Source organism: Pocillopora damicornis, chromosome 1 (assembly GCF_964200805.1).
Source record: "Pocillopora damicornis chromosome 1, jaPocDami1.2, whole genome shotgun sequence".
NCBI lineage: Eukaryota > Metazoa > Cnidaria > Anthozoa > Scleractinia > Pocilloporidae > Pocillopora > Pocillopora damicornis.
Genome location: NC_142670.1, coordinates 22532519 through 22558126, shown reverse-complemented (window position 1 = coordinate 22558126; position 25608 = coordinate 22532519). Strand labels below are relative to the sequence as shown.

At 38.5% G+C, this 25608-nt stretch overlaps 2 protein-coding genes across 2 annotated transcripts in view; one reads left to right on the top strand and one right to left on the bottom strand.

Moving 5' to 3' along the window:
* The window catches only part of LOC149052803 (uncharacterized), a 42860-nt gene extending 25452 nt beyond the window's left edge, over window positions 1-17408 (bottom strand). Inside the window, exons 1-4 of the mRNA XM_089181779.1 lie at window positions 17176-17408; window positions 16164-16411; window positions 15894-16008; window positions 15198-15320 (exon numbers count right to left, since the gene is read on the bottom strand). Coding sequence (XP_089037905.1) covers window positions 15198-15320; window positions 15894-16008; window positions 16164-16411; window positions 17176-17242 — 553 coding nt within the window. The 5' untranslated portion in view covers window positions 17243-17408. The remainder of the gene's footprint in view (window positions 1-15197; window positions 15321-15893; window positions 16009-16163; window positions 16412-17175) is intronic.
* On the top strand, window positions 6375-8018 carry LOC149052804 (uncharacterized). Its single transcript, XM_089201212.1, has 2 exons — window positions 6375-7410; window positions 7524-8018. The coding sequence occupies exons 1-2, from the start codon at window positions 6505-6507 to the stop codon at window positions 8016-8018; spliced, it is 1401 nt and encodes a 466-aa protein (XP_089057338.1). The 5' UTR covers window positions 6375-6504.
* Window positions 17409-25608: the final 8200 nt, after the last annotated feature.

The window sequence follows — 25608 nt, the reverse complement described above, 5'->3', positions numbered from 1 at the left end:
GGAGCGGGGGAGCGGGGGAGCGGGGGAGCGGGGGAGCGGGGGAGCGGGGGAGCGGGGGAGCGGGGGAGCGGGGGAGCGGGGGAGCGGGGGAGCGGGGGAGCGGGGGAGCGGGGGAGCGGGGGAGCGGGGGAGCGGGGGAGCGGGGGAGCGGGGGAGCGGGGGAGCGGGGGAGCGGGGGAGCGGGGGAGCGGGGGAGCGGGGGAGCGGGGGAGCGGGGGAGCGGGGGAGCGGGGGAGCGGGGGAGCGGGGGAGCGGGGGAGCGGGGGAGCGGGGGAGCGGGGGAGCGGGGGAGCGGGGGAGCGGGAGAGCGGGAGAGCGGGAAAACGGGGGTGCGGAAGAACAGGGGTGGGGAGTGGAATGAGGAATAGTTAAAAGCGGAAATCTTTAAAATGTAGAATCTTTAAAAGCAGGAATATTAAAAAAAGAGGAATCCTTAAAAGCGGAAATCTTTAAAATGTAGAATCTTTAAAAGCAGGAATCTTTAAAACGGGAAACCTTTTAAAACACGAATCTTTAAAAGCGGGAATCCCTTAAGCGGGAATCTTTAAAACGAGGAATCTTTAAAACGGGAAACCTTCAAAAACAGGAATCTTTAAAAGCGGGAATCCTTTAAGCGGGAATCTTTAAAACGAGGAATCTTTAAAACGGCGAATATTAAAAGCGGACATCATTAAATGCAACAATCTTTAAAACGGGAAAGTCTTTGAAATGGAGAATCTGCTACATGAGGAATCTTTAAAAGCGAGATTCGTTAAAACGAGGTTTATTAAATAGGTTTTATGAAGAGTCTAAAACTCGGTCGAAATATTCATAAATTAACTGAAATCACCTTTATTCGCGATTTGAAATTTGACCAATCTAGATATCAAATAATTAAATATCTTTGATACCTCTACTTTTAACACGTGCACTTGAAATCGGGCCTAAAAAATTTTTTTTTGCTAAGGCTTTCATACAGAATCGAAACAAATGAATTTACAAGTATTCCAACATTAACTCATAGGTATTTAACCAACCTCAGTCAAGATTCCCGCTTTTAAAGATTCCCAGTTTTAAAGATTCTCGCTTTCAAAGATTCCCGCTTTTCAAGATTCCTATTTTAAAGATTCCTCATTCCCCAGTCCCCTTTCTCATATTTCCCTTTCCTTCATTAACCATTCCTTATTTTAAAGATGGCCACGGAAAACCTCAGGAAAAACAGATACTTAGACGTTAAGTTCTCTTGAACGTTTTAATTAAGAAATTTTTAAAATTTAGAATTCAATTAACAGAAAAGTCATGTTCCCGTTTCAAGTCTGCTTAAATTTTTTTTAAATTTGAGTTAAAATACACAGACGTGTTATTCTCATTAAACTTCGCTCCTAAAATCGTTTGAAAGAACTGGTAATCAACCCTAATACAAAGCTCTTTAGCGTGTGGATATCTCCCTTCATTAGGTGTTCTTAAACTGCTTAAAACTTCATTCGCTTGGAATCTGACCATATTAAATTTTCATATCTAAGTGGTTTGAGTTGCATGATCAAGCTTTAGGTAATTCCTTACGTAAGTGATGCTTGATTCACATGTCCTCACATGTTTTCGAGGTTCCAAAGTCTTTAAGACAATGAAAGTTAGGCCTTCTTTGGTATATACATTATTCTAATTGCGGATTAAGCTTCGTGGTAAACAAGGATATTTATGACGATGACGGCAAATTTAATAATTGATTAGGGCTAATTACTACTACTCCTATTCCAACCATTATTTTCTTCCAGATGTGCCCTGGTGTTTAATCATAAAGTACAATAATTTATCAAGGATTATTTTCAAAACAACTCGCTAAAACTTTTTTTTGCATAAGGACTCTTATAAACGAAAAAACTGCTTCGATCACTTCCCCCTGAGTAGCATCTACATCTGGATATGTAAATCATGATAACGTCCATTTAAAAAATGCAGGTACTAGACACAAATCACAAGGGATTCTCAGAAGGAATGTAAATTTTTTTCAAACAAATGTTAGGAGAAGGAAACTGATCATGAAAGTTCAAACAATGCGAAAATTCACACGACTATTACGACTTTGAGATAACGAACAGTAGAAAATGGAATTAGAAATTAAATGTCTAACACACCAATTTCATCTCCAAACGTTTCCTAAACCCGAAAGCTAACTGCTGTATTAAAAGTTGTACGAAATGTGATGGAAAATTGAAATAGATCGAGTTACCAAAATCTACATACAAACAAAAACCTAAAGCAAGATAAAATAGAATTTGAGAAGAAATGAAAGTAGACTGGCACATATTTTGGCTTTTTTATTTCATGTCTTTATACGTAAAATCGTGCGAGGCATTCTTATGACTTGTCCGGAGCGATATTATTTCAGGGCAGATAGGACAAAACCCACAAAGAAAAGCGATCCGCCAATCTTTTATCTACGTTTCTTACCTTCGTCGTAGTGGAGAAGTTATAAAAAAAATTGCATTTAATAATCACCTATGGCTATTAAGACCGGTTATCTTGGAAAGAGGAAATTTATGCTAATGATTATTGAGACGTGCCATTGTTTCCTGTCAACAAATTCAGTATAAATGTGATAAATCGACCTTTTCCCGGAAGATAAGTAAATTTGAAACGAAAAAAGTCAAACATTATACATCTCAGAAGGAGAGTAGTCAAGTTATCTTTTCATTTTTAACTGTTTCCAGATGCCACCTGTTATGTATACCCAGTCTTTGTGAGTATAAATGGGGTTCGTCTGAGAAATAAGACCGAAAAAAAACTATTTTTTCCTCTGTAAAAAGTTTTGACCTCGGCATTTGAGGTTGACGAAAAAGGTTAAGAAGGCTCTTTCTAAAATCAAAGGTATTTTTGACCAGTGGCAAACGAGCGGACGTTGCAATACCTTAAATTTTGACATTAAAAAAACTTCACAAGTCGTACGCAACATTTATGTCAATTTTCCCAATAATCCAACGAAACTGGGTCATTAATTTTTTAGTGAAATTTTAAACTAGTCCCTGAAGATTTCTGCATCAATAACTTTTTTTAGGACTCGTAAAAAACTCTTTCATACTCTAGCAATGTTCTAGGGTAAAACAAATTTCTCTGAGATGGTTAAGTGCAGTAAAATTCTACCTCCGTTCGATGAAAAAACATCAAACTACAATGGAACTAAACTTAACAGTGTAATACGTACATGTTATTGAGATAAGAGGGTTGGGAATAAAGGATTTTTTAATTGACGTAATTCGTAGTTGTTGAGGTTGTTTGTGTTTTCCATCTTATATCCAACTTTCTGAGTAGGATACGCTTAAAAATCTTCGTTAAATACCTTTTTATTTTACAAAAATGAGTTACAGTTGTGTGTGGATGGTGGACGTAGCTGTTTTCCTTACTTAGTTTATTTGTTACTTCTTTCTGTATCAGCGAAGAGAATGAAATTTATATATGAAATGAGATTGCACCCATAAATGAATTGAACGATGGAAAATGATTGGCAGTTTTCCAATCATCTTTGCCAAACGTCAAGCAAGTCAACGCAAGTTACGAACATGAAACATGCAAAAAATTCCATGTTGGCCTCGAGACTACGGTCTTCTGTTTCTATCCCACACGTATGCCACAAGTTTTAGGTCGATCACCAGCTCCCAGCTGTGGACTAAGCAGCCCAAACCGATCTATTGTTATGAAGGAAAGCGTCCTATTGAAAAAACATGGAACAAAGCAAATGGAAATTCACGCAAATGACGCAAATAGTTGTTTTCTGCTTTGCCCAATAAAAAGGAATTAAGTCTCTTAGGAATATCATTCCATATTCTTAGGATAACGGACACCTAAACGTTCAAGTTCTATTGGAAGTTTTGATCGAAATACTTTCAAAATTTTAGAGATCAAAAAATACATCTACCACATTTTTCATTCATTCCGACCAAAAGATGATGAGTAAATGGCAGACGCATCCTCCCTCGGTGTAAACATATTTAAGAATGCTATGATAACCTGTTCTCCTTTGCTTTTATCATCCTTCTTTAGAAAAAAAGTGACTTTATCAAGGATCTTCTCACGTTATCGCCATAACCCCATTTGAACAGGTCCTCGCCGTACCAGCTTTGGAATTCTCGGTTCATCACCACCGTCAGCGATGTAAAGAAATTATCAAAGAGCAGTCGTGGCGATTCGGTTGTGGCCCAAGGCAGGATGTAAAACTTGCAGTCCCGATAATCTGGTAGGAAATCACTCTTTGGGGGAAGAAGATTAAGGTTTTTGTCAGTTATCAACGTGGCCATTTGGTTAGGAATGAGACGGTTCCAAAGGCAGCCTGGGTTAGATGGATGACAAGTCAATAGGCAGATTTGTACGTCAATTTGAATGTAATGATGTTACCCACTTTGGGAGTTCTAAAGACACCATACGAATCATCTCTTGCTCCAAAGCAAACTGTAAATGGCGTCATCTGTATTCATCTTATTGTTGGGAAAAGAACCAGCAAATATGTGGTGAATTGATTTTGAACAAACGAATGTGAGTTGGGTAAAAAGAATAAACGGCTAGACAGCCAGCCGCTTAGTCAGACAGATGGATAGGAAAGCAGGAGGGACAAAAGGGGATTCAGACATCTGGAGAAGTAGACGGACGAAAGGGTGGCTGAATAGGACTGACAGTTGGATTCATCGATAGATAACTTAAAGGGTAAGGTAGAGATTTTCATAAAAATATTTCACCAAATGAAAAATGTTTTTTTACCTACCATTTCTTTCCTCACAATTGGTGCCCCTTTATTCAGGTGGGCAAAGGCATTTCTAACCTTTGTTTGTAAATCCTGTCTGACAGGTGCCACACTGTTGGCATGGATTCTGTCCACAAGTGTTTTCATGTGAAAACGAGGTTTAAAGCAGATACATGCCAATTGAAGCGGTAAGTGGTAATGATACTTTGAAATGAAAGTTTCAACCAACCATTTAACCGTCCAGGCAACCAATCAACCATAAAACCAACTGCAAACAAACCTTGCGCAACCAGCCAAACAACATGGCTGCGAAACAACTTACCATCGAAACAGTTACAAGCTAAACAATCCGAGGTTGAGCCAGCTTTATATACAAATCTACCAAGTGACCAGTAATGTTATTCGCGTGGCCATGGTAGGATACCAACCAATCACCAAGCCAAGGATAAACGAAAAGCACAAATAGGATTAGGAAGTACTCACCATTGTTGCTTTATACTTGTAGTTTGTCCAGGACTTGAGATCCTGAGGATGTTCATTGTGTGTGTAATTATTCAGTTCGCATTTTGTGATTACTGGAGATCCGCTGGTCACTAATCCGTTATAGCTGACGCAGTTGGGTTCCACGTAGCATAGAGCTGAGCAGAAGTCTTGCACAGGGGATTCTACGGTTCGTATCAGGTGGTTTATGAGCCGTTTGCTAGGGAAAGCAAGAGAAGATGTAAATTCCATTTTGCAGAAATCTTTGGGAAATTAAATCAGATTTGATTAGCACCATTTATGGTGTAGTATAGACAGGCAAAGAACCAGTTGCGTTTTTTAGGGACCAAGCAAAGCTAATAGAGTAATGAAACTTACGAGTTGTATAAGTAACAAAACATAACAGTTTCGCCTCTCTCTCCTCCAAGACCAGTCATAACCATTACAATGTCCTCAATGTCCTGTTAGCCGCTTTATTTTAGCACTAATTAATCTGTAGAGTTGTAATCGGACAGTCGACCGTAATTGGACACCTGTAGTCGGACAGTTAAAGCGGCCAAACATATTAAGTCCACTCTGCCAAATCCCCCATTTACAGAGTTGATTATTAAAATAACCTAGCAACTGTTATAATATTGTAATTTTCACGCCCTGTGTTAAATTTAATTTGCACGTGCTGCTAGACTCATTATATATTCAGTTTCGTTTGTACCTTCGAGGCACTTGATAGATATGAAATGTCTGTTCAGTAACCGCTTGAACGTGTGGCTCGCTGTGTTATTACATGGTGGCAGCGGTGGCCGCTTCTGCTTTGTTTTTAACCGTCTACGTTATACAGCATGCCCGGTGGTGATACCTCCAATGGACAGTCTGGTGCGGTAGCGCCGCCATCGTCGACCTTTCATCAGATTACTCCGCCGAAGTACCTTGACTTGGAGAAATTGCCGAAAACTGGAAGCTTTGGAAGGAGAAATATAGCAATTATTTTGTCATTTCTCGTTTGGATCGGGAAACCCAGGAGTTTCAGTTGGCGATGTTCAAACATACAATCGGAGATGATGCGTTGAAAGTCATCAAAACATTCAACTACGCTGAGGGGGAGAACTCGAGTGATTGGCGCGTTGTAATGGGAAAAATGGAGAAACATTGCAAGACAAGACAAGCTTCCAACGGAGTCGGTTGATAGTTTTGTTGCCGAGTTGAGGAATCTGGCCAAAACATGTAATTTTTGCGATTGTTTGCGGGATAGTTTAATCCGTGATCACATTGTGCTTGGAATTAAAAACGAGCAGACGACCAAGAAGTTACTGAGAATGAGAGATCTTACTCTGAATCGTTGCATCGACGTGTGTCGCAGGGAGGAAGTTGCTGAGTTGCAAATGAAGTCGTTATCTGGGCCGGTGGATAACATTAATCAAGTAAAGTCAAGTTCTAAAAAGCATCCAGCTCCAACGCCGGTGGACGGGCGGTCGGCAAAGAAAATTTCCTGCAAATTTTGTGGCTATGACCATCAACCTGATAGGAAGATGTGCCCCGCATGGGGAAAGAAGTGCAAGCGATGCGAGGAAAAGAATCATTTTGCCAAGAAGTGCAAGAAAGTTCCTGTCCATAATATTGAGAGCGAAGAGGAGTTAGAGGAGATCAGCGTTGTACGAGTACAGGCTTTGAGAGGGAGAGCTGTGTATGCGAGGATGCTGGTTAGGCAGCAACCGGTACAATTTCAAGTTGATTGTGGTGCAAGTGCAAATATTTTACCTCTGAGGTATGCTGAGGGTGAGGAACTCGACTCGTGTTCGCAAACGCTTGTCATGTGGAATGGAACTAAAGTGACGCCTGTCGGTTCCTGTGCGTTGCCTGTTGTGAATCCGAAAACTAATGAGAAGTACAAGGTCCGGTTTCTAGTCGTGAAAGAGGATTTGACCCCTCTGCTTGGCTTAAATTCAACGCAGAAAATGAAGCTGTTAACTGTACACAAGGAAAACTTCATTAATGTCGTGGAGTATGCAAATGATGACCTCACAGCTAATTACGCGGATGTCTTTAACAAAGGTCTCGGAACACTTCCAGGAAAAGTTCGCCTGCAAGTTGACCCAGATTGCAAGCCTGCTATCCTTCCAGCAAGAAAAGTCTCTGTGTCTGTTCGGGAGAAGTTCAAAGAAGAGCTCCAAAGGTTGGAACGTCTTAAAGTAATCACTCTTCTTGATGAACCGACCAAGTGGGTTAGTCAGATTGTTGTAGCCGTATTGACCCGCGACCACTTAACACTGTCTTGAAGAGGGAACGTTATCAAATTCCCGTCATTGATGATTTGTTGTCGAGTGAAATTTTTCAGAAACGTCTCCATGAAGAGTTACAAGGCCTCCCGGGTGTAAAGTGTATTGCAGATGATATTTTCATCCATGGCACGTGCGGGGCTGATCATGACAGCAATCTAGATGGATTCATGCGCAGATGTCAGCAGAAAGGTATCAAGCTCAATGCCGAGAAGTTAGAGTACAAGTGTAAAGAGATTCCATTTCATGGGCACCTGCTAACCACAGAGGGTCTAAAGCCAGATCCAGAGAAATGGGGAGCAATCGTCGAGATGCCACGCCCAAAGGACCGAGGTGATATTTTACGCCTGAATGGAATGGTCAATGATCTTAGCCGTTTTCTACCCCACTTATCTGATGTGATGAAGCCTCTACGAGATCTTACCCATAAAGATGCAGCATGGAGTTGGGATGATTTGCAAGAGAAGGCTTGGAATGATGTCAAGACATTGATTGCATCAGCACCCGTTCTAGCCTACTACAAGCCCACTGAAGTGATTGAGATCCAGCTTTAATGCAGAATGGTCACCCAATTGCGTACGCTAGTAGAGCCTTAACAGAGACGGAATCTCGCTATGCGCAGATTGAAAAGGAGATGTTGGCAATCGTGTTTTCAGTAGAGAAGTTCAATGACTTTACCTTCGGTAGAAGAACTGTTGTCCATACTGACCATAAGCCACTTGAGTCAATTTTCATGAAACCGCTTCATCGCGCTCCTAAGAGGTTGCAAGGAATGTTGATCCGTTTGCAAAAGTACGATTTGGTGGTACAGTACGAGAGGGGAAGCAGAATGTTCTTAGCGGACACTCTCTCTAGAGCTTATCTTCCCTCGGGTGCGCAGATTGAGTCAGAGTTTGAGACAATCAACATGATGAATTACTTGCCGATATCTGAAGCCAGGCTACTGCAAATTCAGCGGGAGACAGAGTAGGATGAATCGCTTCAAGTTCTGAAGGCAGTGATTCAGCATGGCTGACCTGAAAATAAGAGTACCCTGCCGCTTCAAGCCTCTCCTTACTTCGATATGAGAGATGAGCTGTCCGTTCAGGATGGTCTGATTTTTAAGGGAGAAAGGGTAGTGGTACCCAAGGCTGCTAGGAGTGGTCTCCTAAAAAGTATTCACAATTCGCACCTTGGAGTTAATGGTTGCCTTAACAGAGCGCGTGAGTGTCTTTATTGGCCTGGGATGACAGGAGATATCAAGAACTATGTGTCAACATGTGAAGCCTGCAGAGAGTACGAACAGGGTCAAAGGAAGGAAACACTCATCAGCCACGAAGCACCTAGTCGGCCGTGGCAGTTCGTTGCAGCAGACCTATTTGAGTTAAATGGAAAAAGTTACCTTGTGACTGTGGACTATTTTAGCGATTTCTTCGAGCTCGACCATCTGAGAATTACATCCTCTGTCTACGTCATCAAGAAGCTTAAAGGTCATTTCGCGAGAATGGGCATTCCTGAGCAACTCGTTACTGATAACGGGCCACAGTTCGTCTCGCGCGATTTCCTGAAATTCTCTAAAGAGTGGGATTTTGAGCACAGAACTAGCAGTCCGTATCATAGTCAGTCGAATGGAAAGGCTGAGAGCGCCGTTAAGCAAGCGAAGAAAATTCTGTTAAAGTGCGGCAAGACTGGTTCAGACGCGTTTCTCGCTTTACTAGACCACAGAAACACACCGCCTGTGAGTATGCAAATCAGCTCAGCACAACGGCTATTTAGCAGAAGGACAAGAAGTCTGCTGCCGATGACTGCTGCATTATTAAAGCCATCTGTTTCAGACGAGAACGTGACATATACCAAGCTTCATCGCCGCCAGCAGCAACAAGCCAAGTACTGCAACAGAGGCGCACGAGACCTCCAGCCCTTAGAGCCCGGAGATACTGTGCGAGTTGAGCCCTGGCGCGCGGGAAGAAAAGAGTGGCAAAAGGGTGTCGTAAAGAGTCGCATTGACAAAAGATCTTACGAGATTGAGTTGCCTCAAGGACTCCTTCGACGAAATCGTGTTGAGCTACGCAAGTCTCATGAAGCGCCTATCAAAGTTGAAGATGACGACGTCATAGAGGCGTGCAAGCAGTCTTCCACAGGGACACGCGAAGATACACGCGTGGAAACATTCGACCAGCCGTGCGATCCGTTGTCTTCGGTGCCAGATGCACCTAAGTCGCCCAGTCCTTTACAGGCACCGAGAAGGTCCACGCGCGTCCGTCAGCCGCCCAAGCGTCTACAGGACTATGTGCTTACTTAAGCCTAGGAACTCTTTCCAAGGAACTGAATTTCATTAATATGTGCTTAGTCGTTTGTTTGTTTTTTTTCCCGTTAAGTTGTTTTCTTATTTCTCTATAAAAGGGAGGGTGTTATAATATTGTAATTTTCACGCCCTGTGTTGAATTTCATTTGCACGTGCTGTTAGACTTATTATATATTCAGTTTCGTTTGTACCTTCGAGGCACTTGATAGATATTAAATGTCTGTTCAGTAACCGCTTGAACGTGTGGTTCGCTGTGTTATTACAGCAACAACCACTTACACTACAAAGCAGTGTCTCTACCGAAAGTAGAGTAAATACACATGCATATGTATTTTCTTAAATTGCAATGGTTATGATTAATTGGTAACGGGACTTTGAGTTGTCCAATTCGGTCTTTAATCATACTCATGAAAGAGCGAAATTAGACTCCACTCGGTCCTGTTACAATTAGAAATTCAATTTACGAACAACACTATAGCAGTATGGATATAGTCTCCAACTAAGAAAATTGGAGCACAACAAACTGAATCGTGTACTTCATTAGAAATGAGAAATATTTGCAGTTGAAACAATTTCTAATGCGTCTAGGGCATTCTACGACTCTATATTTATCTGATATTGAATATAATATATTTTGAATTCGATTTTGCTGATGTGCATCTTTAAAGACACATATCTCTGTTTCTTTGACAAATTGATTTGGAATTCTTAGCATACCGGTAACTTCGTATAATCGGGCAATGGCCCAGTTTGGAAGAGGCAACATTCCAGGATTGATTTTTATCATAAGAAGCCAGTCTGAGTTAAAATCTCTGAATGTTTTTGTTTTGACTTTGAAGGAGGCTTTTTAATATCCTTGATTATTGCAACTGCCCAAAGTCGCTTCATCTGATCATTATACCATCTTGGCCAGACCAATGATATCATCCGAACACAAACCGGTCATTAAGAAAATAGAGTCACGCGATATGCGCGACAGTGCATGGCGTGCGCTGGGGCGATGGATGACCGAGAAGGATTGGTACTCGGTTCTTAATATTGAGTCTTGTGAAGTTAAGTTCAGGCTGTTGATGATGGAACTTACTTCTGCTATTGATTCCTTCCGTCCACGAAAAGTAGTTAAGAAACACACAACTGACCGTCCCTGGATCTCTAAAAAACTGAAATCTTGGATTCGCAAAAGACAATCTGCATTTCTCAGACATGGAAGGGACTCTTCGAATTACAAATGTTGGAGGAACAAGGTCCAGGGCGAGGTCAAAAAAGCTAAAAATCACTACTGTCATGATAAAGTTGCTCAAGTGGAATGCACTAATTCTAGTAAGTGGTGGAGGCAAGTAAAGTCACTCCATGCCAAGACACTTAGCAGGAGTGATACCATCAATTTCTTGGGGATACCATGAATACCAAATTACTTGCAAATAAGATTAATGACTTTTTGTAAGTCTTACAGACCAATTTACACCTTTGACCGGTGATTCTCCCCCAAGCCTAGTACCACAGGAACTTTTGGTCTCCAACGAGGAAGTGTTCCGATCCCTGACGTTTAACGTTGCGAAAGCTGTAGGACCCGACAACATCCCAAATAAACTGTTTAAGAACTTTGTACACGAGCTAGTTCCGAAACATTTGTAACCAGTCTCTTAAGGAGGGATACATCCCATCACCTCTATAATCTTCCATCATCATCCCAATCCCGAAGGTAAACCCACCAAGAGAAATAAAGAGCGAACTCCGCCCGATATCACTCACGTGTACACTGCCTAAAGTCATGGAGAGATTCACGGGCAATAAACTACTGCCACAATTACATGGAAAAATCGACCCGCGACAGTTTGCGCGTAGAGGCCACTCGAAACAGATGCTCTTCTATTCATGTTACAAGCCATTTACGCGGAAGTAGATTGTGCTCATCTAGGAGCCCGGGTCTTCTTCGGTGACTATAATTGACCATAACATCTTAATGACTGAGTTGCGAAAACTAGAGGTTGATCCCGCGCTCATCAGTTGGATTGCGGCGTTCCTAACAGACAGAGAGCAGGCAGAGAGTATGCCTCAGGGAACAAAACTAGGAGTGATACTTTTCACAATAATGACAAACAATCTTTCAGCTGATTTGCATTTGAGAGTCAAGTTTGTGAATGATATGTCTGCCATAGAAATACTACCCAGGAACTCTATCAGTCTGCTCAATTCGATTGTATCTGACATTCACAAATTCTCTATGGATCCCAACACGAGTCTAAACTCTATGAAATGTAAAGAGATGTTAATTAACTTTATGTCATATCCTAACTTTACTCTCAGACCATTAGTTGTTGGTAACAACTGTATAGAACGTGTATCGACTTAGGGTGGAATAGTCATGTTGACTACATATATAAAAAAGCTTGCAAGAAGCTCTACTCCCTACATATTCTATGTCGAGCCGGCGTTGACCAAGGTAGCATGTTAAAGGTATATACAAGTTCTGTTAGATCTCTTCTAGTGTACATGGTGCCGTTGTGGCAATCCATTTCAGGTCATCTGCCTGACATAATTGAATCCATACAGAAAAGGGCGCTTAAGATATTTTCCCGTGTGGTGATAGCTCCTTAGATGCCCTCGAGTTAGCACGAGTGAAGACTCTTGCGTATAGAAGAGATAAGATATGTAAAGAGTATATGTACAAAATGAAGGACTTCTCTTCATCCTCTTCTAACAACACGCCTAGACAGTACCTGTCCCTACACCCTAAGGCACAAATCAGACCAGCGGTACTTTTACAGAAACGTTACTACCTGTAGAACAAAGCGCACCGAAGACTTTTTCACTTTTAAGTATTTTTAAGTATTTCTAACAAATGTGATACATATTCTGGTGTGGTGCATATAATTTGTACTTAACATCTACAGACATGTACATAGTTGATCTCATTAAGTTTTCATTGTATTATAACGCGTTAATTCAGTAAGTTACTGCAAGAGAGTTTAATAAACTGTTATTATTATTATTATTATTATTTGGTGATCATGCCAGTTAGTTCGATTCATGCGGATGAGACATAAAGTCCACACTTGCTCTCAACTTTAAGCTTTTTCTTAACTACTCGTAGAGAGAGAAACTCCCTCAGGGTGATTAGCGTAAAGAGAAGAAGAAGAAGAGAGTCATCAGAGTCGACTCAACAATTGTTGTTTTTCCGAGTATCGGAACAACTATGGGCATTAGTGAGCTTTCAAATAATCTTAATATCATCTTTATCTATTCCAATCGAAGAGCTTCACTGAGTAAGTTTTAAGCACAACTTTGAGCATTGTATTTTGCCTATTACAAAACGCTTTGGACTCTTGATGTTTATTCAGGTCGTTAGCGGAAACTAAAGCAGCTCTTGATAACCACGCCTTCTCTACATGTAGTTGCTATTCTCGATGGGTCACGGCGGTCCGTGATTATATGCAAGTTGTTTACCATGTTAAGTCACGATTTCATTAGCATTATCATTTACAAGGATTTTTAAACCGTGTTAGGTGTGTTATGGATAGAGACTGTAAATAATTTCTAGTATTCTTAGTCACTATGACATTGATACTCAAAATTTCTGATGACATAGCAAGGAAAACTAGAACATTCTATTAGTCTATGTAATTATGAACTATTTCTACCACAATAGTTGTGTTGTAAGCTTCGAATCCCAGAATGTTTTGAAATACGTTGTAAATGATTATAATTTAAGGACTCAGTCAACTAAGAGCAGTAGTTTCTATTGTTGGAAAAGACCGAATATCTAGGCAGTTCTACCAAAAGATAGAATAATACTTCAAAGATTTTGTATTTTGAGGAGATTTGGAGGAACTAGAACTCTAACAACATGCGTGGATAGTTATAAATGTGGTAAAGCCAACCCCGGCTGGTTAACCCTTTGACTCCCAGAGGCGATTAACCTGTCACTTCTCCCTACAAATTCCATTCATTGTCCAGGAAACAGGTAATGAGAATACATGTATCCACAAATAAAATGATTTTCTCATCTTGGTAACAGAGCATCAACAAAAGTAGGGAGTTTTTTCTCGATTTAAACTTGACGTGCGGAGAACAAGCTTTGAACCTGTTCCTTATTCAGACACCTCATTAATTAGTCCAAGCCACATCCTTTATTCCATGTCTACTGGCTTCAGTGACGGCAAAGGAAGGGTAAAGAATTATATTTTGATCTTCTAGGAAAAACAATAAAACCTGTTCCTTTAGTCGATCATCATGTGGTCAAATCATTTTCAAAACCTAGAAGCGCAATTATTGTAACACTGTTTACAGTTATCTCATCAGCGGAATATTTCGCATGCTGTTCAATCAACATTTTCAATGAGTTTTATTTACCTTAATCAGACCGAATGCCGCCTAAGCTAAATTCTGAGCCAATCACAGGCCCTGCAAGGCACAAAGTCGTAAAGAAAATCCACATCTCCCTATTGTAAGATTAGAAATCTCTGCATACAGAAGAAGTAAACAAACATCAAATCTTTTGAGAGGTCACAAGCGATGACCCTACATAGCGACTCAATTTAGTCTTTACCATGGCTTTTCCAGAAAAGTTTGCTTCTTGGTCGCTCTGTTGTCTTTATTGATAATTAAAGTTGCGGGTGAAGAAGGTGAGTTATAATTTCATTTCGTCCGAGCTGATATAAAATCATTACAGTTCAACTAAGTCAGACTCACATTCGATTTCATATTCGTTATTTTCAGTTTTTTTCAGATATAAAGGTTACATGGTCAAATAGACTTGAGACACTCATCGATATCTAGTGGTACAAATGATATAGATATAGAACCCTTCATAGAAAGTCTCTCTGTATGGTATTTACGCACGAGCTTGTAGTATCCGAAATCGAGGGTGTCCTAATTTTGGGTGCTCTCCGTTTCCGGCCAGCGGTCATCATATTACTACCTAGGGCACCGCATATGAAATATAGGCACTGATCATTATTCACATTTGGTTTAGTTTAGTGTTATTTTTCGAAAAATATCCGCATTTACTATATTTTAAACCTTCGAAAAATGTGAATGTATGCATATGATGAAACCCGTTACTTAATAGAAATACGAGGTAGGGGCGTGAAAATCATTACGTTGCCTCTTCATCATGAGCCTAGTTACGAATACAATACTTGCTATGGATAGCTGCTTTTCACGACATAAAGTATGACTTATCTAATCTACATTGGCAAGACTGTCCAATTATAATGTATCCTTCCTTACATATGCAATAATGAGAACCATTGGTGTTAGTACAGTTAGCATTAGCATCACAAACATGACTATCATAGTTCCATTCATCAATATCTGTGAACTCAATAGATTTGCAAAGGGTAACTGAATAGAGAAAAAAAATCTTAGCCAATTTGTTGGATAACAAGGCAATTATTGGTGATGAATAATTATTCTGAATTTTTAATTAAGTTTAATCTAATTTTACCTTGGCATGAATCTCCTTTTCCAGAGTATCCTTCATTACAGGTGCAGCTATAGGAGCCATTAGTGTTGGTGCAATTCGCATTTACGTCACAATCATGGCTTCCACTGCTGCATTCGTCGATATCTAGAAGCATGAGTGATGTATAAGAGGTAATGTAATAGAAATACGACAGTGGTGCGTGAAAACAGGCCTCTAAAATGTGGGCTAATTTCCATGGGTAATTGTTTGTTAATGCATTGTTAATGCATTAACATCTCTCAAATAGCTGCCAACATTGACATTAATTTAGAGGTTCGTCTTAATAGCAAAAAAAAAAACTCTTTAGATTCCGCGTCGTAAAGCGGTTAGCTAAAGTGGACATGGCTGCATCTTTGCATTCATCGATATCTGGGAACACAAAATGTTTAAGGGAGGAATCTTAAAAGAGACGAAAACCTGTTTAGATTCTGAGCCATCAACGTATTAGCTAATGTGAAAATGCACTCATACGGCAACTTAGAAAAAATAATAACGCAAGCATATGCATATCTTTTATAAGCTTCTTTTTTCCTATTTTTTTACTTATGGGGTCCACTAAAAATTCCTAGCGAGACGCGTCCTATGTTGCTATGCTATGCTATGCTATAATAAGCTGACGTCGACAAAAACCACATTTAATGCGGTCACCCTACCCTACTACTTGATCAAAATATTTACCCCTTTCGCATAATTCTCCAGTAAAGCCAACGGTACACAGACAGTGGAAAGTTTTGACTGTAAAACCGTACTGACATTTGCCATTGTTTAAACAAGGATTTGACCGGCAGGAGTCCTAGATCGGTAAAAGAAGAAACAAGATGACGAACTAAAGATAAATCAGTGTCATAATGAAACTAACTGATTTCGAATTAAAGAGTGCGTGAATGAAGGAATAAAAATGAATAAACAGAAACCTTACAGCAAATCAGAATGGAAGTAACAGCCTACCTCTGTTTCGCTGTATACGTACATCGCTTTAGGTTTCAATCTTTTGTTATCTGTTGAGTTATTCAGTTCACATGCATATGTGTCACTGTTGTCTTCAGTTGGCCCAAAGTTATAAGAGACGCAATCGTGGTTAAGGAAACACTGGATCTCACAAAAGTCGACATTGTTTGAATTAATCGTTGCAATCGTGTGACCTTCAAGAGCCTTTTCGTTTACTTTACGCGTGAATTGAATGATGCGACATGTTTCTGCAAAAAGCATGAAGAGCCATGAGGTAAAATAATATTGGCTTGAAGTAGCCGGTGTCAATGCGACGACAATGACACCCTTCTCTCTAGCCAGAATTACAAATGGTTACTATTTAAGTATTAGGAAACACGACGGAATGCTTGGGGTTAAACCCTGCGATGAACCGGCATTCCGTCTGAGAAGGATTAGAAATCCTCCTGATCGCTTCATGCCAAGGTATCAGGAAAAGCTTCGACAGGATGGGTTTATTGATCGTGGCTGACGCTACTTTAATTATCAATCGACTGACATTAATAAGAATTTACCGAGGCAAATCTAGAAGCATAATAGTTTTTGACCTTGCATAACCCTACTGCATCACCGTGCGTTCCGTTTGAAGAAAGTCTATTTACGTCATTCTTGTGGTACCACAAGTAACAGTGTGATAATTTTTCGCTGAAATCAGTTCTAATTTCTAAACAATCACATCATGTCAAGACGTACAAATAAGTTAAAACTATTTTACGTAGAGGTTTTCTGTTCTGCAAAGACGATAGTCCTGGGTATATTTCCTCGTTAAAATTCTTAAAAACATGAGAGTGACTAGAAATATTTGCGCACCAACCAATAAAGTAGTCAAAAAAATAAGTATGACTCCTCTTCGGGAGATCAGAGAAAACCCTAAAAAGTTTTGATATCCTGTTGATATGAATCCACCAGAAAATTTGAAAAGAACTGAAACACGAAAGCTCAAGACGATAGGAAAAGACGATGAGCGCCTTACCTTCTGGTTTAGCATACACCAAAACAAACGCAGTGCAAATGACATGGAGCAATGGGATTAGAACCATTTTTAGAGTGTCTTATGAAATAGGACGCTCGTGTAAATGATAAGGGGTTATTCAAACGACCTCTGCTTTGAATGTCTTGATTAGAAACAGTTTTTCGCGACTTCACTGAATAAGAAACCTTTTGCGTGCAGTGTCCAGTCATCGATCATTTCAACTGATGCACTACGTAGAATATATGCTGCACAGTCTTGAATAATATATGTCGAAAATTTGCTCTCTTTGGTTTTCGAGAGTCACAGTTAATTAAGTTTATTAAACACCAAAAATTGTTTTGTGGAAATTGTGGAATTTTGATATATTTTGATTCAACACCATACTAGTGTAGATAATTTTTAAGCGGCAAATTTTCAAGAAACGAAATAAAAGAATAAGTTGTGTAAAGTTTTAGGAAATAAGATAGCCTTGGAAGTTATCGAAGTTCATTAATATTCTATTTTTAACCAAGTTAATATCGCAACCAATCTTCATGGCAAAAGACAATACAAGCAACTGAAGAGAAGAGATCACTATGCGGGATCTCCACAAGAGACAGAGTAGTTATTATTGTAATACGCTTCACAGAAGTATGATCAATCCCTATTTCTGATATATTTGAATGTTGATCATCCATTCATTTTTGACCTGCTTTATTTTTTCTCCTTTGGTGGTTAATTTTTGTCTTTGTTTTTTTTTTCCATGTACCCAAATATTATAATTATTTTAGAATCAAAAAATGCTTGGAAATAGAGTTTTAAAATGATCCTTTGTGGTCTTTTCATCACCACTTCCTCGTTATACCCTATTGATGGCAGCGATGTTGGTTACATTACGTTTATGTGCACATTTCTGTGTGAGAGATTCCAGCTGCTTGTTGCAAAACAAAGGCTTATTCCCCAAAGTCTCCACAATTTCTAATTGTTACACCTAACAAAGCAATCCTCTAGAGAAAGAAAGCTTCATCTTAATTGTTATGCGATTCTGAGTACAAAAGTTAGTGATAAACATTTCTTTAAGCTTTAATAAAGCGTCCTGTTTTTCCTGATCAGTTATTTTAGTTTATTCTTTCCTTTACTCTGTTGTCAACATGTTCCTTTGAACTTCTCTCATGTATTATTTTTTAGTTTCCGAGATAAAATTTGTTCCATAACACTCCTGCAGAATCTATCACACAGGAGCTTACAAAACTCAGGGAAAAATACTTATAAATTCCACGGAAGTGCCTCTTTAAAGAAGGTGGACCGTATTCTTTTTTAAAGGCAATGATATTCGTAAAAAGATGTAAAATTATAGTTTAAGAATTTGCTGGGTGCGCGACGGTGGTAAAAAATAAATTACCAACAAAGAGTGTACACCTTCCCCTTTAGGCCTGTGCGTAATTTTTGTGGAAAAAAGCCAATGTCTGAATCATTTCAACTGAGAACATGACGACAATTTATGCTACTCATCAATAATTCAGCACTGAAATTGTTTTTTTCTATTTGAGACTGAGTTTGTAATCATCGGCAGGAAAAAGTGGGTACATTTATTTCATTTCATATCTACATACTTTGTAAGAATGTAGTCAATTTAAAACCGCACATTTTCAGAGTAGGAGGTTTGATAATACATGCCGTGCATTTCTAGAGGAAATGGAAATTTTCTGAATTTATTCATATTTTACACCCAATTCAATTATTCATAGACAAGCGTTCTCACAAAAGAGAAGTTAATCGATATGTGATTTGAAGAGCTTTCCTGCCTTGGGTAATGAATAAATGTTATCACAGTAAATGATCTCTGAAATAAAAATAAGTCAATATTTTCACAATAGGCTTCAGAGAAGAGATAATGGTTTATCTTTAAAAATGTTTTCAGATAATATTTTTCTCTCTTTTTTTAAAATTCATTTCCTCTTCTCATTTTCCTCAAGCATTTTCAAGTGTACCCATTTCTTCTAATTATGTAAGATTTATATGAAATTTCATGGGCATTGGCGAAAAATGATATGAATGCTTTAATTTTTGTTTGTAAAACGTTACGTTTTTTGTCAAAATCTAATTATGCAGTGATGGTTATGCAAGACCCCTCACGGACTTTCCGCGCGTACGTTAGACTCTTCACCTCGAATCTCGTGGGTTTTGCCTGCCCTTAGGCTAAGGGTTATTGTCCAAACGTTTTCTCAGTGTTACGCCTTCATAAGTATTTATTTGAAAAAAAGTATTTCATTAATGTCGTGAGATTCTGAGTAAAAGAAAAAAACAAGAAAGGGGGATGTGGGCTGCGTTCAAGCATTCTATGGCATATAACTAATTACTCAAAACTTAATTTAACTGTGGAAAATCATTCCTTCTTTGTGTGACTGAGCGTTTCATTTGATCGAAAGTCTCTTTCGCAAACATTTTTTAAAATGTTTTTTTTTTGCTTTCCTAAATTTTCCTCTAGTATTATCTTTCCACGTAGTACTTCAGCGATACAGAATCAGATTGCTAACATCATAAGTTCCCGAAAGAGACCTAAAATGACAATATGGTTAACAAGTTTGCTTGATCATTCCGAAAAATTGTCCGATGAGACTCCTGGCATGAACGAAACGTCACAAGCCAACCACAAACTCAGATTTTTCGCAAGTTTGAGCGGTTATTTAAATTTTTCCTCTCGTGTTATTTTCCTGTCTTTTGTTTTTAATATTCCCCCATCTGGAATTTGTATTTTTTACAAAATAGAAAATTTAAAGTGCTATTTAAGGAAACATTTTCATGATTGTTAGTCGATTCTCATTTATTATTAAACAAGGAAAGTTCTTTTGTAGTTTAACATTCGGAGTTTTCAGAACTAGGTCTAATACAAGCTCCATGTCTGTGATAATATCTTTAGAAAACTGATTCTGCATGATCTTGCATATTTCCTAATTGCTCATGGCCTAGATCCGGACTTTATTCTTCCCCATGCGAATCATATGCAAATTTTGTCATGCGTTTGATTTTGCGTCGATCTTCGCTTTTTAAGAGAATAAAAGTAAATGAGGGATCACAACTGGGATGAGAAGGAAGGTTGTACAAACTGGATTTCGAAGTCCTTGAGTAATAGCCATACTTCACCCATTTTTATAGCAGAATTTGGCCAAACAGAGGACTGATTATACAATCTATTCTCCAAGAAAAGACGCATTCAAGATGAGACAAACGTTTCTATGATCAGTGACGACTTTATTAACGAAAGCTTAAACTCGCAGATAGTAAATATAATATTTGCAATGAAATGTTTTAGCTGTGAAAAGACGCCTTAGGGTATAATAGGGGGCATTGCCAAATTGTTCATCGGTTCCTGGCCTTTTGTTTTGATATTATCATGCTGGCCGGCCATAGTTAGTAAACATAATATTTGCAATGAAATGTTTTAATAAGATATGGAGGAAAAATATCTTCAGAAGTAATAATGATTAAGAGCCAGATAAAAATTCTATAGACATACAGATTGATTATAGATTGTGTCTTAGATGTGGACAACTTACAATTCATTAAGATTAAGGCAGTTGCTCTGGGTAACATTTGCCCAACGTATTCTGCTACACTATCGTTTCATTAAACTAAACCTTTAGCTAAATATTCAGTATTTACTACTTACAAGAATTACCATGGGGGAAACTCATCTGCACGGTTCTGCTGACAACATTGATTAACTCGTCTTTATTGTTTGCCTTAAATTTAGTAATTGAGCTGAAATCCTCAAAAAAATAAGTTTTAGATATGATTGACCCAAAAACAGTAAAAAAAGTAAAAAAACTATAAACTATCGACGCAAATTGTATTGTGTACACACCTCGACATCTACAGCAACGCATTCAACAACATAATCAAAGATTGACTGCCTGATTTTTTAAATTCTCCTCATTAGGAAATTGAGACCGAAGTTAACACTTAAATGGACTCCGTTCGTGGTGAAGTTTTTACGTAACGTTACGTGCAAATACTTCATCGCTCTATTTTTATATGTTTTCCTCTTGATATGATTATTTAATGATTGTTTTACTTTTTCTATTGTGTTCATACAATGTATATTTAGTTTTTTGTACTGACTTTATAATGACAGTTTTTACTGTGACACTAGTTCGAATTTGAAATAAATACTCTCATCGCAATGGAATTACGCCTGGAAAGAGTTTTAAAGCTGACGTTTAGGGCGTTCGTCCTTGGTCAGAGCGAGTAACTACGGGCTAACGCTCGATTCGTAAGCTTTAGCCACTTTACGGTGGCTAATTTAGGTTATCAACTCAGTTGATAATACTTAATTACCTTGTTGCCTCCCTTACTTTCTGCTGAGCATCATTTGATTCTGGATATGAAAATCATTATGAAGTCCATGGAAAACCTACGAGTACGACGGGAATGACAAAGACTAGCATATATTCAAGTTTTTTATTTCATCTCTATAAACTTAGGGTGCATATCTTAAAATCTCAAAAGTCATTCTTATGAATTCTCGATCCCAAACAAGCATTCTTTTCCTTCTTCGTTCTTGAATCGAAGAGAGGAACCTCACTAAAGTTAGAGTATTTTTTCCGGATGTCATAAGTATATGTGTTATAAATGATGATATAAAATGTATTTATACATCCCCAAATCCACTAATTGTCCATGGTGCTTTACGTTTAGATCATAAAAAAGCTAAAAAAAAGGGGGAAAAGAGAAAAAAATTTACAAGCTAAACAACCCGACGTTGAGCTTTATAACTTTGTATTCTAATCTACCAAATGACGAGTAATTTTATTCGCTTGGCCATGATAGGATACCAACCAACCATCAAAAATCACTGAACGAAGGAAAAACACAAATAGGATAAGAATGTACTCACCATTGTTGCTTTATATCTGTAGTTTGTCCAGGACTTGAGATCCTGAGGATGTTCATTGTGTGTGGAATTATTCAGGTCGCATTTTATGATTTCTTGAAATCCGCTGACCAATAATACGTTATAGCTGACGCATTTGGGTTCCATGTAGCATAGAGCTGAGCAGAAGTCTTGCACAGAGGACTCTACGGTTCGTATCAAGTGGTTTATGAGCCGTTTGCCAGGGAAAGCAAGAGAAGATGTAAATTCCATCTTGCGATAGAAATCTTTGAGAAACTGAATCGGATTTTGATTAGCGCCATTTATGGTTTACATCTAGACAGGTAAAGAACCAGGTGCGTTTTTGAGGGACTAAGCAAAGGCAATGAAGTGATGAAACTTACGAGTTTTATAAGTAACAAAACATAACAGTTTCGCCTCTCTCTCCTCTACGATCAGTCATAACCATTATAATGTCCTCAAATGATTTTGGTCCTATAGCGGCTTTATTTTGGCATTAATTAGTCTGTAGAGTTGTGATCGGATAGGGCAATCGGACAGTCAACTGTATCGGAGAGTCAATTTGACGCCTGTAATTGGACAGTTAAAACAGCTTATCATATTAAGTCCACTCCTCCAAATCCCCCAATCACAGAAGTGATTGCAATAACCATAGCAACAACCACTTACCCCACAAAACAGTGTCGCTACCGAAGACATTTTCTCAAGTAAATGTACATGTATTTGTTTTCTTCTTAAATTGTAATGGTTATGATCAATCGGTTACGGGAATTTGCGTCATCCAATTCGATCTTCAATTATACTCATGAGTGAGCGAAATTAGACTTCACTCGGTTCTATTACAATTATAAATTAAATTTACTTGCAACACTATAGCAGTATGGATATTGTTTACGATTAAGAAAATTGGAGCACAACACACTGAAGCGTGTATTTCATTAGATATGAGAATTATTTGAAGTTAAAACCATTTCTAACGCGTCTAAGGAATTTTCGACCCCATATTTTACTGGATATTGAATACAATATTTTTTAATTCGCTTTTGCTAATGTGCATCAATGAAGACAAACATCTCTGTTTCTTTGAAAAATCAAGTAGGAATTCTTAGCATCCCGGTAATTTGATATAATCGGGTGATGGCTTAATTTGAAAGAAGCAACATTCCAGCGTTGATCTTTAGTATAAGAAGCCAGTCTGAGCTAAACCCTCTGAATTTTTTTGTTTTGATTGAGAGGGCTTTTTGATATCCTTTATTTGGTGATTTCACTAGTTAGTTCAATTCATGTGGATGAGACATTAAGTCCATGCCTGTTGTGAACTTTAAACTTTTGCTTAATTACTCGTAGAGAGGGAAACTACCTCAGGGTGATTAGTGTAAAGAGAAGAACAAGAAGAACAAGAAGAACAAGAAGAGAAGACCTAAAAAGAGTCTTGTTGCCTCTCCATGGCGGGGAGTTTTGTCACCCACTAGTTTCTCCTGTCCTTGCATTGTAACCAAACTAACCAGGAGTCCGTTTTAATTTTAATCATAAAATTGAGAGACTTGCATTTTTTATGCGTGGGCTGCTATTGGCGGCTTAGAATTTGTATCATTTTAACAACACTAAACAGAAAAAAATGTGTTGTCAATATTTACCAAAAAATCAACACGTCGGCCTTTGGCTTATCGTTCATGTGACATCAAAATTTTTCAACAATTATCTAAGAGTTTTGATAAGTAAGTTTAGGCTGGATGGTCTCTATTCTGATGAACTATGTTACCTATATATCTATGGAGAAAAACTGAAAATAATGAATATGAAATCGAATGTTCGTCTAACTTAGTTGAACTGTAATGATTTTATATCAGCTCGGCGGAAATGAAAGTATAAGTCACCTTCTTCACCAGCAACTTCAGTTATCAATAAAGACAACAGGGCGACCAAGAAGTAAAATTTTGGGAAAGAAGCCATGGTGAAGACTAAGTTGACAACGTAGGATCATCCCCGTTGACTTCTGAAAAGATTTTGATGTTTCTTTACTTCTTTTGCATGCATAGAGTTCTAATCATACAATAAAATGTGTCAATTGATATGTAACAGCATGCGAAATATCCTGCTAATGAGATAACTGTAAACAGTGTTATAATTGCGCTTCTAGGTTTTTAAAATTTTTTGACCACATGATGATCGACTAAAGAAACAGGTGTAATTTTCATTCCACGAAGATCAAAATATTAATTTTTTACCCTTCCTTTGCCGTCACTGAGGCCAGTGGACATGGAATGAAGGATGTGGCTTGAAGTAAGTTCCGTACTTTTGTTGATGCTCTTTTACAAGGAAGAGAAATTCATTTTATTTGTGGACACAGAATTCCTGTTATATACTTTATTTTTAAATTGTGATAACCTTATCAACCTTCATTAGTTCGAGATTATTAACCCCCTTTGCTTCCCTCTCAATCCAAATTAAGCCGGTGAAATACCTCGCAGATGAATAGAACTTGGGAAACAACGTCAGCTACTTCACCTTTTTTTTTATTTCTCTAAGCCTAGGAGAAAGTTACCTTTCACAGACAAAGATCTGGTCTTTCATACGAACTATTATTTCAGCATCTATTTTAGTAATAGAATCAATAGCAGTCTTTATTCATACACGCGTGTTACTTGAAGGAAATAAATGTGTTCTCTTTGTCAGCTGTTAAGTCTCCTTGACTTTGTTCAAAGCTTTCTACGTGTGAATGAAACGTTTGGCTCACTTTTGATAGCTTGGAATGTAGTCCCTGCAGCACAGCAGCATAACTTTGTTGTAACCTCTGGCTAAAGAAGAGAAGATCAATGGCTCTCTTAAAATTTCAAGTGTAAACGAGCCCTAGGTAACTTGAATTATGTGAACATCTAAACTCAGCCATAATTGTGTTAATCAAATACGAACTTTTTGAGTTGTTCAAACCTTTCACTCTTATTGCGCGCCTCTCAAAATGCTTGAGTCGGAAACTTATTTTTTCATTAATTATTTTGGGTTATAAATGCACATAGATCTTCCTTAGCTGAAATATTATGGGGGATGAAGTCAGTGGAAGTGAGAGTGATATAAGTTTATCAGTTTCATGTTTACGTGCAGTTCTTCTCGCAAAGATGTCTGAATGGCTACATAGACTCGTTTATAGACTTACCTTAAAAAAATAAAACAAAACAAAGGGAAACAAACAAAAGTAGAAGACGTCGCTGTCGAATTCATAATGGTCAGTGCTGATAATTTACTTTTAAAAGAAACATTCCTTGGTTCTAGAAGCTATGAAAACCTGCAAGCAGATAGCCAAGAGCGCAAGCACCCAAGGTGAAATGATTTTGGGTCGTCCCGAAAGACGAGATGATAATAGATAAGGCAACAAGACAGTAACGCCGGTAAATTATTTAATTATTTGTGTTACTTTTCTTTTTATATTATAATAGGGTCGTATGTATCAAAGCGCTATTTAAATTAGGCAACGTGCCATGTTCAATGGGCTGCTGTGTTCTAAGTCTAATTCGTTCTTAACTTGCCCCATGCGCTCGAACTGCTAATTTGACCCTGGAAAA